At 41.4% G+C, this 20,295-nt stretch overlaps 1 protein-coding gene across 1 annotated transcript; it reads left to right on the top strand.

Moving 5' to 3' along the window:
• The first annotated feature begins 1,374 nt into the window (after positions 1-1,374).
• mpzl1l (myelin protein zero-like 1 like) lies at positions 1,375-19,730 on the top strand. The gene is made up of 6 exons (XM_088320947.1): positions 1,375-1,536; positions 8,382-8,563; positions 11,665-11,875; positions 14,615-14,744; positions 16,926-17,031; positions 18,897-19,730. Exons 1-6 carry the CDS (start codon positions 1,473-1,475, stop codon positions 18,990-18,992), a joined length of 789 nt encoding a protein of 262 aa, XP_088177073.1. The 5' UTR covers positions 1,375-1,472; the 3' UTR covers positions 18,993-19,730.
• Positions 19,731-20,295: the final 565 nt, after the last annotated feature.

Raw genomic sequence — 20,295 nt, 5'->3', positions numbered from 1 at the left:
AAAGATATTTGAGAAGAGTGGATTTTTTTTAATCGGAAGTTTTCTTGTGGAAACCCCAATTTGGCCCGACCTCATCTAGACCCTAGCGCCGGCAGCCCCTCGACTCAATCGTGCTCCAGGGCTCCATGCCCTGACAAACTGTCATATTTTCCCTTACAAAATACAAAATCATCTTACACCAAAATTTTTCATTTTTGAAACATGTTTATTTATGTAGTTTAACATGTTATATTGTGCATGTGTTTCCTTATATCATATATGTTTAATAAACATTTTGTTGTGAGATACTGAGTTGCTCGACATGAATGAGGTTTATTATAAAAAAAAGTTCAAAAATGAAGTCGCTTGGACGTTCACTGTAGAAGGAAAAAATACATGCAAATAGAATTAAGTAGAATTTTCTTATTCAAATTATGAATTCATTTTCTGCATTAAATTATTGTTGGTAATATACTGATCAAAGGGATGACCACAAACCGGTCTTTTTCATTTTCTCATTTTATACTTCCTTTTTTTCTCAACTTCTCGGTACAACATCAGAATTCGTAATATAATGCATCAAAGCAAGTGAGCCGTTGGAGAGCCGGCTCTCTTAAATGAGTGGAGGCGAAAAAGTCGGTTCTCTAAAAAGAGACGGACTTCCTTTCACTACACAAGGAGATCTCGTTGGCCGAGATCGGCGTGCAGACGAAAACTCGAACCGCGAGACCAAAACATCTGCCGGATCTGCCTGACGAAAACTTGAGTGCGGTAAATCTTTGTTTAAAAAAAATGTTATCGGGTAATAATGACAATTTTGTGTCAAAAAAGTTGATTTGAGACTATGCGTCCCCAGCAAAAATGATGCCTCTAGGACGCAGGGACGCGGGCAAACCAGAACACTGTATATTGCATCAAAGCAAGTGAGCCGTTTGAGACCCGGCTCTCTGTAATGAGTTGAGCCGAAAAAGCCGGTTCTCTAAAAAGAGACGGACTTCCTTTCACTACATAAAACCGCTGGCTTCGTTTGCAACGAAAAAAAAGATACCGAGATAGAGGCGTCCGCGGTGAACTCGTTTGACTCGATTGACTTGCCGTTTCGTGATAGTCGGTGTATACCGGATGGTACCCATCATTGACACATTTGCGTTTTTCCGTACAGATTTTCTCGTACGTCATACACGTCTTAAAATGCATAACAAACGTACTTTGTACGGCAAAAACGTACAGCTTGACAGGTATGAATTGAGTTGGAGACCCCTGCATGAAGACGATTCTTATTCCAGAGTTCATGCAATACACCGCCCAGCCGACTGTCAGCGGTAGAGTGCTTTGTCCTTTTGGTCGCGGCGCTTCCGTGGGCGCTGCTTCTACCTCCTGAAATCCGCCCACGAAGAAGAGAACGACGAAGACGACAACGGCGCTGCTGCTTCTTCCCTTCTCGAGGGCGGGGGACAAAATCTCTGTAAACTCCCCGTTTTGCTAACAAAACAATGGCGTATCAATGGCTTTCAACGCGTCTTTGGTTGACTGGATTCGTGCTAGTCCTTCTTAAAGGTGAGTGCTGTAATGTGTGTTTTTCCCGGGTGGGCTGTGATTTGGGTTCACTCGACGACGTTGCCCTAAATAATCCCGTAAAGGAGACGCGTTAACGCGTTAGGTTATCGTTAATGTCGCGTTGTTGTGTGGTGAATTGGGCCGAACTGGTCCGCGGTTCGGTTTTGTTTTAGACGACGCATCATCTGGTCACGACGCCCTCAAAGGGAGTGCGCCAGTTGGAGCTTTCAGATAGGAGCTCATCACAACATAGGGAAGGAAGCCTCGTCGGCCTTTGGGGCCGTGCAATTCTTTCATAACATTTGCCTTTTGTCTTGATAAATGTTGTATTTTTAATAATACAGAGTCTTGCAACACTTAATGATAAAATGGGTTTGTGGGGTTTCTTGTGTGTGTGTATCCTGTGTTTATTTTTTGGAAGTTCACATGGATGTCAAGTCATTTATTTGTATAGCCTTTAATCACAAAGAGTCTCAAAGGGCTGCACAGGTTATTGCACTTACTATTATTTCAGATTATTATTACACTATCCCCTGATCTGAAAACAACATGAGGGCAAGGAAAAACTCAAAAACCTCAACATGACCAGCTCAGTAGCCTAGATGGTAAGGCGCCCGCTTTGAGACTGGGAGGTCGGTGGTTCACGCCCCGGCCGAGTCATTCCTAAGACTTAAAAAGTGGTCGGCGGCGCCCTCTGTTGGCTGCGGCTGCATCGGCTCGCTACAACGGGTCAGGTGCAATCGACATTTCGTTCTGTGTACATTGTTACACAGAATGACAATACAAGGAAATTATTATTATTATTATTATTATTATTATTATTATTATTATGAAGAAACCTTGAGAAGGGACAGTCTCGAAGGGCTGCACAGACTATTGCACATTACAGACTATTATGACACCACCGCCTGATCTAAAACCTACATGAGGGCAAGGAAAACCTGAAATACCTTAACATGAGGAAAATGAAGACATCTTGAGAGGGGACAGTCTCAAAGGGCTGCACAGACCACAGATTATTAAAAACTATGGACTATTATGGCACCATCCCCTGATCTGAAACCAACATGAGGGCAAGGAAAAACTCAAAAACCTCAACATGAGGAAAATGAGGAAACCTTGAGAAGGAAGCGCACATGTGGTAATCCCCCTTTCAGGATGACCAGGCTGCAATGGTTGTTGCAATTAGAAATAGTACAGAGATATTGTCAACAAAAATATCGGTTATTCATATGCTATAGAGTAGAAGTGTGTTTTAAGCTAAGATTTAAACATTTCCACTGAGGTTGCAGATCGGTTCTCAGGGGGAAGAGCATTCCACAGCACCGGTGCCCGGATGGAGAACGCTCTCGAACCTGCGGAACACTTTGTGGCTCTTGGGATCACCAGTAGACCGGCGCTTTCAGAACGAAGGCTTCGGACCGGAACATAGGGGGAAATCAAATCTGAAAGATATGAGGGAGCAAGTCCATGTATGATTTTGTATAATACCAAGAGAACCTTGAAATCACATCTTAGGCTAACAGGGAGCCAATGCAGGTTAGCCAAAATCGGCCTGATGTGATCGGACTTTCTTGTCCTAGTTAAAAGCCTCGCTGCAGCATTTTGTGCCAGCTGAAGACTCTTGATTCTGGACTTCGGGAGGCCGGAGAGTAGTGGTAGTGAACCGGTTGCCAGCCAGTCGCAGGGCACACAGGGACAGACAATTCGCTCGGTCATTCACACCTAGGGACAATTTCGACCGGCCAATTAACCTGACATGCAGGAGTGCCCGCAGGAAACCCACGCAAGCACGGGGAGAACATGCAAACTCCACACAGAAAGGTTGGTAGCTGGATTTTAACCCATGACCTCAGAACTGTGCCGCACAGCCCCGCCGTGCTGCCATCAATGCAGTCATAAAATTTATTTTTTTCATTTAATTCGTTTTTTAGTTAAGTTACAAAATAAATTGTAATACTTTGGTTTTTTATTTCCGTTTTCATGGCAAAGCATTGATCTTATTACACATGCGTGAAAATACCATCATAAATAAATGTTGAAAGTCTTATGTGGGTGCATAGGTTGTTCTTTTAAAGTTAGTAGAATAAAGCTTCACAGACACGGACCACTGAGAAACCTTAGATCACTAAAGGGAGTTAAGAAGTCACTTGTCATGTATAAGAGGTATAAAATCTGTGCCTGACAATTTTCTGACAATATAATGAGCTTAAATCCACGCTGTAATCACTACACCATTAGGGATGTAGATGACAAAGGAAAAGGCATCGGATTGTATCTCATCATCACACTATTTTTACTCTCGGTACAAGCTGTTCGAGAACAGAGAAAAAAGTTGGCCGGAAAGATATAAACATCAAAAAAACAACTCTTTGGTGTATCCAATTGAAGGACTTTGGAGAAATACATTGTACATTCTATTTTATTATCATGTTTTGTTTTCAATAGATTATTTTTATCATGGCCCAATGTATCCAACCATGCGTGAGTAAAATTGTGTGATGATGAGGGCCCCGGTGCTGTGGAATGCTCTTCCCCCTGAGATTGGATCTGCAACCTCAGTGGAAATGTTGAAATCTAAGCTTAAAACACACTTCTACTCTATAGCATATGAATAACCCATACTTTATGTTGATAATATGTTTATCATCTGCCCTAATGTAGGTTAATAATCTTTAATAGTTTGCAATAGTCTTTGATCTGTACTGCCCTTTGATACTCTTTGTGACTAAGGGCTATACCAATAAACATGACTTAACTTGACGTGAGAATATCGAATGCCTTTTCCTGTGTCATCTACATCCCTAGTTGTCCAGTGGTTAGGATTCAGCGCTTCTTTCACTGCTGCAATCCGGGTTCGATTCCAGTTGCATCATCTCATCTCATTAGCTGCACCGCTTATCCTCAGTAGGGTCGCGGGGGTGCTGGAGCCCATGCCAGCAATCAGTGGGCAGGGGACACCCTGAACTGGTTGCCAGCCAATTGCATCCTATGTTGTGCAAATGTAGTCAGCAATAGTTTTTGACCGATCAATCGTTGCTCAAAGACAGTAATCTACTACCACAAGTTAAAAAATATGTGATATATATCTCTAGAGAGAGAGAGAGAGAGATGGATAGATATGATAAGCAATACATAAGGCATTTTTTTTCTTAAACAACGGATCTTTTATTTGTTTCTGTCCAACCCGGTGTTTGCTGACCATTGCTTTAAACGATGATCAAAGTAACGTATATCTATTCCTCTATTTTCTCCACCGCTTGTCCTCACTAAGGTCACGGGGGTGCTGGAGCCTAACCCAGGTGTCTTCGGGCAGTGGGCAGGGGACACCTAATCATAGAGACAGACAAGTCATTGGCTCATTCACACCTAGGGACAATTTGGAGCCGCCAATTCACCTGACATGCATGTTTGCGGGAGGAAACCGGAGTGCTCAGAGGAAACCCACGCAAGCGAGGGAGAACGTGAGAAGCCCGTAGCTGGAATTGAACCGTTAACCTCTGATCTGCGGGCAGACGTTCCGTCCACTCAGCTGACATGCTACCCAGCATGATTACTAAGTCTAAATTTTTTTGGTCAATCTCTCAGCTATGTCTCCTCTCCTGTTCAAACTGGCATTAACATCTGTAAGGCAGTATTTACGCCATTACTGCAGACATCCATCAGCACGACTTGATAACAATTAGAACTACATATGACACAATGATCCTTAAGGTTTACTCACTGATTTAAAATCAAATTCTAATCTATGGGAACCTTATTTAACTAGCTGTTTTGATGTTACAGAATTGTGTTTATTGTCATTGATATGCACGTAGAAGACCTTGTTTACAACAAGATTAGACATGGCATTCCAAACACGTACTAAAGACTTCTATCTATCTATCTGCCTTGGTCATATCCTTCGAGAGGGGTGACCGACAGCAAGACAAACACACACAATAACAAAAAAAATAAAAAGGGAACAAAATGGCAAAAAACACACCCAAACATTTTTGGACCATGGCCAACCCAATTGCCCAAACACCCAAACAAGTTGGGCACCTCAGCACCTAAGTTGGTCATGCTTTCGTCACTCCAGATGAAACGGGACACAAGAAAGCAGCCATGTCACTCGGGTCAAGGTGACACAACACACTCTTTTGTTCAACAGCAGGGCCCGACAGCTTTCACTGGTTTACCCCTGCGGCATCATACAGGTGCCCTGCCCATCCCTTAGAACGCGTTTGAACATCCTATTATCTTATCTGTGAGAGGATGTGGAAGTAAAGCGACTGAGTGGAAGAAAGAGGAGATCGGAAGGATGACTTAAAAGAGAAAAATAAGATGCAAGGTCAGGATAAATAGGCAGAAATATTTACAAGGTAGTGCTTGTAGACTGGCTTGAGTTGTAAGTGCATCGGCAATGAAAAATATTGCAATAACATGGAGCAGCTACATAATTCCATAATAAATCGATACGTCTAAATAATTGAATACCCATTCTTCTATACACAAGCAATATTTTATATAGATATATATTACCAGCTCAGTAGCCTAGATGGTAAGGCGCCCGCTTTGAGACTGGGAGGTCGGTGGTTCGCGCCCCAGCCGAGTCATTCCCAAGACTTAAAAAGTGGTCGGCGGCGCCCTCTGTTGGCTGCGGCTGCATCGGCTCGCTACAACGGGTCAGGTGCAATCGACATTTCGTTCTGTGTACATTGTTACACAGAATGACAATACAAGGAAATTATTATTATTATTATATTATTATTATTTTCCTTTTTTATTTTTCACAGCGTTGTGTGCTTTCTTTGGGATGGGGATGGCCCTGGGGATTAAACTTTCTCCGAGCCTGTTTGTCCTTGTCTTAAGGGATCTGTATTGCCTACCAGAGGGCAGCAAGTCAAAGAGGTGGTAGCCAGGGTTAGAGGGCTCCTTTATAATGTTTTTGTATTGTTGTATGCATTCTAATTGCAACTAAATTGCTTCTTAAACAAGCTTTTTTCCCACCTTAACTAGTTTGAAATTTGTCCTTTCAGTTTAGTTATACAAATAAACATGATTTGAATTGACTAGTTCGCTAGAAATAAATGTTTATTCATACATCACTTTCAAAGGGCTTTAGCTGGCTTAAAATGAAATGAAATGATCTGCATTTATATAGCGCTTTTCAAGTCAATGACTTCCCAAAGCGCTTTACAGTGTGCTTCACATTTCCCAATAGCGGCCTTGTATTGCAGCCATGTAAGACGCTAACCTGCTTATTGGGAGTATCAGGGGTTCAGTGTCTTACCCAAGGACACTTCGACATGTAACACGGACGAGCCGGGATTCGAACTGGGATCCCTTGATCCCAAGACGAGCGCGCTACCTCCTGAGCTACTGTCGCTTAAGTACAAAACCAATCAAATCCTTCCGGCCATTCTTGTTTCCAGCAGCAGCTGCCCTATTGTTTTATTGTCTGCTCCTATCTTCAGTGTTTTTCTTCCCGTTTTGACAACTACACTATGGATTACTTCTATCCTATGGACATGGGTTTTAGCGCACAAAAAATGCGTGTATTCAAGGAATTTCAACTCCTTGCCCTGAAGAATTCTCGTGCCGGCGTGATGAAGGGGCCTATCGTGGAAGAGGAGCCGGAGCTAGCAAAGCGGCTAGCGACGTCTTCGGTACCATCCGTAAGCATGGTAAATGCGAACTCACGACCAAATAAGATCATCGAGTGCTGGTGGAAAATATCGAAGCGCACGGGGATTGCAGTTGCTGTGTTTTGCGGAAACGTGGCTCACATTTAGCATTCCGGACGCTAACGTGTAGCCACCCGGAGCAATCCGGCTTCGACGCCGCTAAACAGAGACACGAAAGCCGGGGGAATCGGAGAGGAGACGGACTTGCTAACACGAGGTGGTGTATCCCTGGATTTTCACAAAGAAAAGTTTTCCATCTGCCGCAGGGATGTCGAACTTTTGGACTGGCGTGACATCATCCATTCCGCAACAAGCACCCCTAGGGCATCATGTTCATCTGTTAATAAACAACGGGGTAGACTGCTGGAAGTGTGAATTTCCCTACGGGGATGAATAAAGTATCTATCTATCTCTATCTATCTATATAGTCATGAAATAGGAAGGATTTGTTCTGTTTTCATCACTTGGTCCGAAATGTCAAGTGTAGGGCATGCGTGACGTCACATGACGTGTCTGCCGTACGCAAACTTTCAGAGTAAACAGGCAAGTGAAGCAACACTTGGATCTGCTTCACTCTCATCTTTCTCCACATCTACTGTGATCATCTCTACCCGCAATCAATCAAGCGTATCAAGCCAGACAAACCAGTTTTAGTCATGTTTAATCCATCCGACAAATCGATTTTGAAACAAAGCCCATCTCGGTTATTCTGGTGTTGTCATAGCACTACTTGGAAGCTATTCAGGGCAGCACATTCTTAGTTCAACTGTTTGTCGCCCCGGGGCGAGCAGCAAACAAATATGGAACCAGTCCACTTTTTGCCTGCTGTCACTTCTTCAGAGTGTTTGACGTGCGCATTAGCAGCAGTCAGGCGGGACCGCTGACTAAGGCTTGCTTCCCTATTTTGTGTTGTGAAACGTGGCTACTCTTCACACAGTTCTTGCTAGTTCACATTGCTGTTGCTTTTTTTTTTTTTTTTTACTTGAATGTCTACTGAAGGATAATGTTTCAGAGGTGGTTGTGTTGAAATGTAATATGTCAACAGTTAGTTAAATGACCTCAATAAATTGTTGAAAACTGAAAGTGGATTCTGAACTGAGAAAATAGTACCCTGGGGCTTAGTGCGACGCACAGCACAAATTGAAATAACCCGATGGCGCTTGCTGTGTCTTTCAGCATCGGTGCCGACGCTGGCCATCGTCATCTTCACGGAGCCCGAAGTAATAGTAGAGAACGGTACGGCGTGCATCCTCCGCTGCACCTTCAAGTCCAGCGAGGTGGTCAGCCACCACGTCACAGTCACTTGGTACTTTCAGTCCAGTCAGCCCGATAGCCAGTTCTCCAAGGCGCCATACGCGGTGAGTCGAAATACCTGCATGACCTAACTACTGTACAAAAGGATGCCTTTTGTTATTAGAGGTATTCCCATATTCTTAAACATGCGTAATGTGAGGAAATAGTACACGGCTTTTGCATAATATATATATTTCATCGATATATTCCAATTCATTTTCATTCTAAAGACGTCATGTCTTTGTCATCAGAAGAACACCAACACCAGTTTTTTATTGTTTTAACGAGTTATTTGTCACAGGTTATGGGCAGTGTTCCCTCTAAGCTGCGCACTGCTCGCACATTCTCAGCGCACAAGAAAATCTAGCCAGCGCACAAAAATCAGGGCTCAAAATTACTAATTAAGAAGCGACTCAAGTCAAAGTTACAGTGCATGAAGGTCAAAATACACGGGTTCCCCTGACGTTGTCCTATATGCGGTATTTTGAAGTCGAGTCAAAGTAGAACGAAGTTGAGTAAAGTTAGTAGAGAACCGGCTTCTTCGGCTCGGCTCACTAAAAGGAACCGGATCTTTCGGGTCCTAAACGGCTCTTCAGGTTGTTTTTGCTTCTTTAATCCCAGCATGACCAAATATTTTGTAAAATTATGCACAACATGACTTGAAGGAAGGGGGGAATAGAACAAAAAAGAAAAAAATACCGAAATGAAAAAGTCGTGAAAAGCTGAGGAAAAAAAGAAACAAAAGGAAGAGGGAAAAAAGAAGGAAAAATTTTGAAAAAAAAGCCAGAAAAAAAGAAATGAAAGAAATGTAGGAAAAAAGTAAATAGAGAACAAAAAGAAAAAAGTAACGAAAAAACGGGGAAAGGGGAAGAAAAAGTTTGTGTTGCATTCAAATAATTTCCAATGATATCAAGTGAATCTTGTTGCCAACATTGTACTTCCACTAAAAAATGTGATTAAGTACCGTTCTGTATCTTACAACCGACTCAATAAGCCCCCAAAAATGTTAATATTATGCCACAAAATATATCAGGAAGTAAAAAGAATAGGATATCTTGTGAAAGAATTGTAAGAACAAACGACGTTTGTAGGCCGTACAACCTTTGCAATAGTACATGAGTCAATTCATTCAAAAGAGAAAAATAATTTTGCATTCCTGGAAACTCAGCAAAATGTAACTTGATGTCAAGTTTTGGACATGTGTGATAATTATCTTGCCACACTTGGGATTGTGGTTGCTCACTGTTGTTTCAAGCGTTGCTCACCGACTTTGTGTGAACGCTGGAATATTACAGGGAACATTGGTTATGAATGTTGTGAGGCGAGTTTTGGTGTATTTTATGAGGAATGCCAAGGTGTCGTTATACAGGTGGATGCAGTAATGGTAAAACAAAGGGTGAGCAGATGAAAAGGGGCTCACTGGCAAAAATAATACACTAAAAGGGACCGGTCAACAAAATGCGTCCGCAGCCAGGCTAATTGGCAACCAACAACGAAACGGCGATGGCAACAAACGCGAAGCTATCAAGAGTAGACAAACCAAGGAACACGGCAAACCGGCCCTAACGCCAGGCTATCTCGAACTCGCAGTAAACAACCTGGCTAACCGGAAACCAACAAAGAAAAGTGCCAACAGCTAATGCGACAAACGCAAAGTGTGTCTGGAACAAACCATGGGATGCGGCAAACAACAGTGTGCAGCCAACGAGCGCCAACCGGGTGCAGACAAATTGGGAAAGCCCTTAGCAACCTCGACGCTAACAGGGAGCTAGCCGGACGATATTATACTAATTACAACATTCAGCGAAAAACACAAACGAAAAGCCTCAATCGCTTATCTCTAAGCAGGAATGAGTGATATGCAATCGCTGTTCACTTCAATTACCTGTTTCGGAGCTGGCCCTATATGTTGTGTTAATGGGTCGCCATTTTGAAAGTGTTGTGTAAAACAAGCCAAATGGCTCAACTTTAAAACTAACATTTCTGGAGTCCTCGGGCTTAAAATATCTTGCAACATATTTTCATAATTGTGGGGAGGAACACTAAACGTTCTGTGCCTAATTGGAAAAACAATCTGTTTAGGATTACCTTTACTGACAAAGCTGAGCGAGTTAAATAATGTTGGAAGTAGGACATTTAGCAGGCACTTCGAAAGGGAGGGAATGGGTTAAAAAAATAAAGTTTTGTACATTGAGTAAAAGGGATATGACTTGGCTTTTTTGTTCTTAAGGCTCTGTGTCTCCACATTTGGGGACTCCCATGAGAGCAATAATCAGAGCCTCAACTTGCCCGATTTTTGGCAACGCAACCAACAGCTGTGGTTGGAGCACATTGGGTCCTAGTTCCAGTGTCGAGGAATAACACAAATGAGTCACTGTTAACTGTTGGCTTTCTTCAGCAGGCAACGCTTTCACAATAAGAAGAATCCGACCCAGTACTGGATGTCTTTTTGACTTAAACATGACTTAGTCCAAATATGGATGTCTAATATTGTGGGTGGCATTTCAAAAGTGGACACAATTTAGTCCAAAAAATGGCCGTTCCTGTGTTTACCTCGTCTAAAGTGGTCCAAATGTATCGTCACAGGAGTCGTCTTTTTAATCATTTCAAATGGGGTAGTCATACAACTTTTGCTTTTCAACCAAATAATAATGTCTTTTTTGACTTCCTAGTAATATATTTTCATCATCTTTTTAAAGTCTTTTCAACCAGGGATTTTTGGTGGGTGTTATAGCATCTTATTTTTTACAGCTTCTTGGCTTTTCCCCCGCAACCCAATAATTTTGCCTCGCCAAAATGATGGGCACGTGACATTTGTTATTGTAGGTGAATGAGGAACAGGATGTACACTATTTATGCTAACCCATGGCTGGTGGATAACCTTGAAAGACGCATCGAGACACGTTGTGTTTGCAAAGAGCACTCATTCCACCGATAAGTGCTTTTACTGTCTAGGTTGCGGGATTCTAAACGCATTAGTATTATTTGTTATGCTATGCGAAATTTTTGATTAAAATTAGATGAGGAAAAATGGACCGGGTCAAAAATGAAAAGACTGATGGGAAAAGAAGTCATCGATACTATAAATAGCTCTGATGAGGTGACATCCGTGACACCCCTGCACGATGAAATATCCTGATTTTAACCTTCCTTTCCGTTGTGACAGATCTTTTACTTTTACAACGGCGAGGCGGCCCCCGTACCGAAGGAGTTTACAGACCGGGTACAGTTTATCGGCGACATCAACAAGAGGGACGTCTCCATACGGCTGAACCCGGCACAATTCAGCGACAACGGCACCTACTCCTGCGACGTGAAGAACCCGCCCGACTTCACGGGCACGCCAGCTCGAACTGAGCTGCGCGTGGTCTCCAGAGGTGATAAGTCTTGCGAGTCACAAAATACCACCGGAGTCGTGTTTTTTGTTTATTTGTGACGCCCTAAACCACAAGAAGTCTCAGAGGGCTGTACAGAATCTTATTGCACGAATTCAATTCAGATGAATGACAAGAGGGTTTAGCAAATAAGCAAAAATAAACAAAACTTTGATGTTCTCCAATTTAGGGTATCCCAAATCCATGGGTATGTGATAAAAGCACACATTGATTCTTCAAGTTTAGTACGCCACACTGAAGACCAAAGGAAAAGCAAAATTATTTTGAATTTTTTTCTTGAGAGAGCCACGCCATGTATTTGAAGACATAATGCAAGAAAACAGCCAAACCCGCTCTCCAGACGAAAGCTAATTCTTCGGCGCATTTTATTTCGCTGTGTGAAGTTCAATGATTTGGAGGGGAAAAAACTATGAATTAATAATTATATCATAGCCTGTGTCCCATATCAAAATCAATATACAACTTTAAAAACGCCTTTTCCCGCAGTTACTTAAGAGTGTTAAAGCTCATTTTTTTCCGAAATAACAGTTTCAAGACAAGGTGCAAGCAAAGTTATTTTTGAAAAATGTCACAAAATACTTAAACATTAAGGATATCGTTGTATTTCCCTTTGGCACAGACGTCTGTGCAAGAGAGTGCTTTTCGCTGTGTGCAGAGATACGCCCATCTCTACCGCTCGCCCAATCAAATTCCTCTAGGAGCTTTGCTAGAGCCTCTGAGAAATACATTTGTTTTGTCACATTTGTGTTTGGGTTTAGCTTGTTCTGTGGCTTTTCATCATATAGTGGCTCAACAGTGAACGTAGATTGTTAAATGAGCTTCCATATAAAGGATTATTTTGCGATTTATAGCCACAACAGTCTCTTGGTGTGACACTTTGACTCTAAACTGTAGTTAAAATGGTGTCCCATATAAAATGGACAATATTCATCAGTATTGTCTTTGCTTCACATATTGGATAGTCGGAACTCCGAGGAGCAACAAATTGAAAGGTTGCACAAGCCATATGTACTCATGAAAAGAGCGATATATGGCCATAGGTTCCTGACCCCTGAGTTACTACATATTTCATGTTCTCAGTGATGAGTGAGTGTGGGCTCCCTTTACTGGTATGTTGAACTGCCCTAGTACAGTTTTTTTATTCCATTTAGATTTGATACCTCGAAATCTTGGGAAGAGTTCATCTAACATTTCAGACATTAGTGCGTCTTGCCACTGTCCTGCAGGTCTACATTCTTGTGTGTTTTTGTTATCAGCTCATGGAAAGCGTGCATCTGCGTGTGGTGGCTTGCTTGTCCCATTGAGAACATTCCCTGCAAAATGCGAGAAATGGCCGAACAGAAAACCCGTCGTCGGTCGTTTGGCCTCTCCGTGCAAAACTGATGTTGAATCACACTTGGCTTTGTTTATGTGTGTATGTGAGCCACGGTCATACAAAGAGACAACTATGCCTAAAAACAGCGTTTAAAGGGGAGTTGTGATTTGGTATTTATTCCACAAGATGGCAGCACGATTTCAAACAAAAAGCTCATAATTTCTAGCATGTCCACCACTAAATCTATGTAACCCCGTTGACTTATTCAACGCTCACTAGAGGATGACAGTACAGGGTTTCTAAGGGTGATTGGAATCCTTGAAAAAGCTTAAATTGTAATGTTTTTTGGGGTGAAGTTCTTGAAAATGCTTGAAATTGTTGTCATTGTCATATTTCTTGGCAGTCTGACTCTACGGACCGCACAATAAATGAAACATTTTTGTGTGCGTGAAATGGACGCAGACTCTCGTGCCCTGGTGGCTTGTCATAATGGCGTTGTCATGTGAAGCGTCACCGCCCCCTACTGGTTACACCCAAGAGCACAGCTCGATTTAGAAAACCGTCTTTTTTGATTCGGCTCCCAAACGGCTCCCAGATGATAATAATAAAAAAATAAATAATATTAAAACATTATGCACCAAAATATTAAGTAATTAGTCATTTCATGTTTCCCTAAAAAACACGTGAAATATGAATTAAAATATTCAAAGATCTACAAATAAATGCAAAATACAAAACCAATTCTAGCTTTTTACACATTGAACGGGTTTAGGGTCAAAGAACAACACCTAATCTCTAAAAATGCAAAACAAAATTAAAATTTCAAATATTAACTCTTGAGTGCTGAAAAAAAAATTCTATGTCAACAAGTTCAGACACAGATCCTCTGAAAAACATGCACAAAATATAGATTAAACTAGGTAAAACAAAAATCAAAGCTCAACAGTATCTAAAAGTGAAAGATTGAATGTACGCAATCAATATCATTAAAATGAGTCCAAATTTGGGTGATTTTTCTGCATTATACACATACAGTACTGTCTTTTTTTTTCTGGTCTTTTGTATTGAACTCAATTAAAACACAAGACCTATAAATCCTATTCCGTCTTTGTAAACAAGTGTGAGGTAGGAATTAAATGACAGAATTCATGTCACTTTTTAGCAGACCATTGACACAAAAAGATCATATAAGGTAACATTTCAAATAAGCACAAATTATATGCTAGCAGTAAGATAGCGACTTTATTGCAGTCATCAAAGTAAAAAAAAAATCATTTGATTGGCGCTAAATTTCTTCCTTTGAAGGTAATGGAGAAATTGGCCTGGAAATTGCTTGAATTTGCCCAGTAGATGATCTTAAAAGAAGTCCATCAGAAAGACCCGATGTTTTTGGTGTATTTGTGCAGAATCTCTTCCTCGGGCCAAAACGGCGGTCATTGTGGGCTCGGTGTGCGGCGTTTTGGCCCTGCTGGTGCTCATCCTTGTGGTCGTCTGTGTGGTCATGAAGGTGCTTCACAAGCGCAACGACTACGAAGGGTAGGCAACGTTTCCGTTTTCTTTTTTCTTGTCACTCTGTTTTTCGCTGGGTTTTGATGGATTAGCTGCTATTTTACTGCATGTACTTGAAGAGCACTCATCTGGGGAAAATGACTAAAACCTTCACAGCTAATCTTGACAAAAACCTCGATCGCTACCTCATTTACTGTTCCCGTTTGTTTGGTGACCAACAGGCCATCTAAATTTAAGATCTGGTCCATCAACCTCTGATTGGAGATTTGCGAATAACGATTCAAATATTGAAAAATTGGACGTGTTTCAATATTGCAGAGATTTGAGTGCTTTTTAAGTGGGCTGTGAAAATTGTGACTACTCAATGTGCGACTAATAATAATCGAGGGGCTCTTAACACATTGCATGGCTGCTGGGTTTCTCCTTTTGACCATTAACTTTTTCCCTCACTCTGTCTGAACACCAGACGAAAACTGAATCCGACTAAACCGCTCGATGATCTTGATCGTCTTTTGAAAGACCGTCTGCAATTTCTTGAAATAAATGAAAATCTTTCTTACCGCAAGAAAAAGTGTGTCGCGACAGTTTGGCCGTGACTCTTGTTGCACTTTGGGGTTGCTGTTTGCTTCGGTGCCGCTTGTTTGCCGACTTCCTGTCGCCTCACAACATTGTTCGTCCCCTTGTTTATGCTGGACTAACCCACTTCACGCCTACTCGGCTTGATCATTGTCGCTTTTAACTCCTCGAGGTTCATTGAGCAGATTTCATGCGTACTTGTTCTGCAAATGTTCTCCGAGCTCTTATTGTGAGTGCTATACACTCGATAAACTAGAGGTGAATGTGCGGAACGAAGTGTGATGCTGTACCATGAGGCAGCTCTAAGCTTCAATGCATTCAGATTGGATTATTGAATACAAAGAAGACAATTGAAGCTGCTTTACTGTCGCTTTAAATGTCTATTTAAATCAGGGCTGTCAAAGCCAAACCGGCACGGGGCCAAATTAAAAAAAATGGCCGGACTGATCGATTGTTGACCTAACAAATATATTCTTATATGATCAGATACATCGAGCAATATTTTCTTATACCCTTTTCAGTAATATTCAACTGTAACATAGATTTTGTTGGATAAAAATCCTCGTAACATGAAAATAAGGGCCCAGTGTCATTCAGGCACTATTAGTAGCCTTTATTTTCTATTTTAGCAAAAGTGGGCTGAATTACCTCCAAAAATAAACATAGTAGTGGTTTTCTGTCAATCACTCAGCTGAAATATTTTAGAAAGTTTTTGGATTAAAATACAAACATATGCAAAAATGTATCAGCCAAAAGCAACACTTTAAGTAAAAACATACGTACAGTAATCAAAATCATCTCAAAACCTTCTCGCGGGCCGGATTGGCCCACAGGCCTAAACTTTGATGTATGTGCTTCCTGTTGCTTCCAAAGTTATGCAATTGTGAACAATCACCCATATCCTTAGCAGTCTGGTGGACTGCGGTGCTCTCACCATCGCTATTTGGTTCAAATCCGCTTCTCCCATTGTTATGCAATCTCGGTCAGCGATGACATTAATGGACTTGTCGATAATTGCACAAATATGGTAACGCACTTCCACACTGTACTGTATTATACTGCTGGGTGCACATTCAAATTTCTGGTCAATTTGGGTTTTTTGGGTGCGCTTTATAGTCCTGTTCTGCCAAAACGTCCTACCTTGTTGAGATGTTTGACCGTAGGCTGACCTGAAAGCAGCAATTTTGTTTTCTTTCGAATCAAATCCAACCAGCAACCCTGAAACTCCAAATGATGAGTGTAAACGGAACTTTTATTGATGAAATGTAAGTTGGCATGCATACGTGTATTGCAACAACACCATGCAAGAAGGTTAGCACAGAAAATCAGGCGACCCTCAGAAAACAGTTTTTTGAGTCAAATAAAACACAGAAAAATGAAATTCGCAAGTACTCGCCGCTTTCAAAGCCACAAATCGCTATCAGCCCACTGGTGTAGGACATCTCGACGGGTAGGAAGGGATTTCAGAACACCGGAAATGCGATACTTTGTGGAGATTAGCACCCCCCCACCTGCTCACCACTCATAATCATTTTTCTGCCCCTTTTTTTGTCGCCATTCTTCTTTATGTTCCATTTTGTTGTCTCCTTCGTGCAACAACCACACCATGGCAAAACCGCAACCCCAAACTAGCTGTATAAACTTGGAAAGCGCTCGCGCTCCACCTCCGCAGCCCATCAAGAAGACGGAGCCGAAGCTTGAGAGCCCCGCGAGTACCACCCCCACGGGCCAAGTTCAGGTAGGAGATCACGGGACCCCGTGTCCACCCCAGCCATGCAATTTAGAGGGGAAGGGTTGTAAAAAGCAAAGGTCGTTGTAAGTATTGTAGTCAGAGGTAAGATCGGGCCTAAGGAAATCTCGACGTAGCCTCGCCGGAAATTGAAGCAAACCCAACATTGATTTTTCTTTTTGTGAGGACTCGGGAGGAGGAGAGGTGATTGATGGTAACATATTAAAGCATGTCTTTAGTAAAGTTGGACAAGACTGTATAAACCAGGGATGTCTGGCTCTGGGGCCAGATCCAGACTTTAAAAAGAAGGTCAACTCCAAATTTTTTAGCCTTTATTTTTCAGTATCATGTTTCATTCAGCCTGCATGAGTAACCTACCCTACATATTAAATTACGGATAACAAGGGATCTTTTCCAAACACGACTGATACATACCTGCCGACACTACCTCTTTAGACGACGGCTTTTCGTCCCTTTAAACGTTTATTAATTAAGAACTCTACCGCATTGTCAAAAGTAAACATCAACAATCGTTTTGACACGCCTAGTATTTTAGTCTACAGCTACGGTTTTGTAAAAGTTTGCCACTTCCGGTTTTGAACGGGTACATTTTATTGTTGTTCTTTTAATATCCTGGAGATTGGTTGATCAAATCGATTGCTTTTTAATGTCAAAGAATGGGGAAAAAGATTTTTGATTTTGTCATTAAATGTGTTAACTGGTTTATCATTACAGTTGAGTGAATGCAGTGTTACGCCTGAACCAACTCACAGCCCTCTAGCGGTTGGAGTGAGCAATTGGTTTGCATTCATTTTTTTTAAATTGTAACTTTTCATCCAAATGATCTAGAGACCCCCCCATCTTTTTTTTCCACACAAATTTATGTCGGGCTGGATGATATTGTCTAACAGATCGGATCTGGCTTAAGGGCTGTTTGTTTGACATCCTTGTTATAAAAATGTACCTTTTTTATATTTCTGTATCTGCAGAGGTTACGCTCATTGACAGATTTAGTTTTTTTCAAGATTTGTCGGGAACATTTTAATTTTAATGTGTTTGAAATTAGGCCACAAACCACATTAGGAGTACATCCTTAAGATTTGGCATTTTAAGAAAGAAAAGAGAAGAACAATAACTGGTGGATAATAAAAAAAAAAAGGCAACAAATGAGAAGCCCAGTATGACCCGGACGTCACGGTTGACATTTTAAGGCCGACCCGGCCCCAAATTTGGCCTCGGGCTTAAGATCTTACCTCTGATTGTAAGCATGGACGGCAGTGAAAATGAATGAAAACTTTATTCGAACATCAAAATAAAAACAGAACAAAAACAATAACTCAACAACAAATAATGTTACATAATATGTTCAAAAAGGGGTAGTAAGAAGCAGATTCTTATATTCCTTACCCCTTCATTTTCCCTATGAAATACACCAATGATGATAACAAAAATATAAAGAATATTAATAACAGTTATGATATAACAACAGCAACAATAACACAAATTTAACTAGACGCACTATTCCCAATCTCCCGCATCACTTATACCCCTCCCTCTTCATCTCTGTATTCCGCCAGGAATGTTCCTTTGTATCTAAACCTGAACAAGTGAATAGTTGGACATTGTTTGATCTTGTCATGTAAATTGTTCCAAAGTTTGACTCCGCACACAGACACACACATACTTTTCCTGGTGGTTCTCACCTTTGGGATTATGAATTCACCACAGGCCCTTATTTTATAATTTCCCTCTTTCCGAATGAATCATTTATGGATGTTTTCTGGTACTATGTTTTTGTTGACCTTAAATAGCACTTGTGCAGTAACATTTTTTTTTACTAATTTAAATGACAACTGGTGTTGTTTTTGCGGCAGGGCCCGGTGATATACGTCCAGTTGGACCACTCGGGCAGCAAAAACTCCTTCCACAAGATGGAGCCGGTGGTCTACGCCGACATTCGAAAAAACTGAGAAAGACTGAAGGGGGAAGGGAGCCGCGTGCAACAAAAGTCCAAAACACTCACTGTCAAGTATGAGAATCCGCTGCTCTCGGGAACGCTCGCTTCATTGTACAGGGATGCTTTTCATTTGATTTTTCTTATCCGCCGCCTTTACCTCCATATTGACACTCCCTTGATCTCATCCTTTGGCTTGTTTTGCAATTACCTCGCATCAAAGAAATACAGCTGCCATTTTGACACACGGACAGCAACTTCCAAAAGCTTTCGACATTCCTTCCTCAGCCCGAAAGATTGTTTTTTTTTCCCTTCTCCGCATCGACTCCAATCACTAACAATATTTACGCCGGAAAATACAGAACATTTTACAAAGTAGGGAAATAGAAAACCAGTAAAACAAAACGATTTTAGGAATAGCAGATGACGATATTCTGACAGTACTCGATGCTCACTGTATGAAATGGCCACTGCGGTTTGCCCCATTTCAGTCGTGTTTCCTCCGAAATGAAGTCGCGGGGACTGTCGTAGGCACGGCACACGATTTGTTATTCTTCGAATATCGTTATCAACGACACGCTAGAACCTCTAATGAGCTAAACTAAAAACAGAAATTGAATTGCTTTTTGTGCCGACACAACCGCAAAAAAACAGGAACTGCTTTGATGAACTACCAGTAAATGTGAAACAATGGAGAACCGATCCTGCCACATATAGGAATATAAAAAAATCAATACCTAGAGATAAAAGAAACGATAAACTATATAATACTGTTTATATCACATAAATGCAATCGAGTCACTATTTATTTTGTGATGTGTTTTGTCGTGTAATCTGTCGCAACAAAACGTTAGTGAATTGGTTTCGTTTATCGACTGAGCAACCAATAGGTAATAAGCTCCGCCAGTTTGACCCGCCCCCTCATTTGTATAACATTTCGTCACGTCGAAACACACGACAAAATAAATCCCGAAATGCATCAATAAATGAATCAATTGCACATATTTAGGTATTGCCTGATTTATTTAGGCGATGGTTTATTTATATGGGATATGTTTTTGTGGTATTTATTTATCCATGCATTTATTTCTAACGACAGGATCGCTCCTCCATAAACAATCCCTAGAATGTTTACAAAAACATTCAGATGATGATTTTCACCAAGCACCAACATAACTTCCGGGTCTTTTCCTCGTCAACGTAAATAATGTCGGTTGCCATTTTTTGGGAGGGAGGTTTCACTGTTTAGTTTTTCCCCGCGCGACGTGAAGCACTTTGCATGTAACCTAGCCGCTCACCGTCGTGTCGGCCATATAACG

Source organism: Urocampus carinirostris, chromosome 17 (assembly GCF_059441175.1).
Source record: "Urocampus carinirostris isolate Australia breed hairy pipefish chromosome 17, RoL_Ucar_1.0, whole genome shotgun sequence".
NCBI lineage: Eukaryota > Metazoa > Chordata > Actinopteri > Syngnathiformes > Syngnathidae > Urocampus > Urocampus carinirostris.
This window is presented reverse-complemented; position numbering and strand designations above follow the sequence as displayed.

What these genes read in the sequence shown, in the direction of transcription:
- mpzl1l (XM_088320947.1), top strand. Translation starts at nt 1,473, where the DNA reads ATGGCGTATCAATGGCTTTCAACGCGTCTTTGGTTGACTGGATTCGTG. An exon ending in TCTCCAAGGCGCCATACGCG is followed by an intron (nt 8,564 to 11,664) that starts GTGAGTCGAAAT and finishes CCGTTGTGACAG; the next exon opens with ATCTTTTACTTTTACAACGG. An exon ending in CCCCCACGGGCCAAGTTCAG is followed by an intron (nt 17,032 to 18,896) that starts GTAGGAGATCAC and finishes TTTTTGCGGCAG; the next exon opens with GGCCCGGTGATATACGTCCA.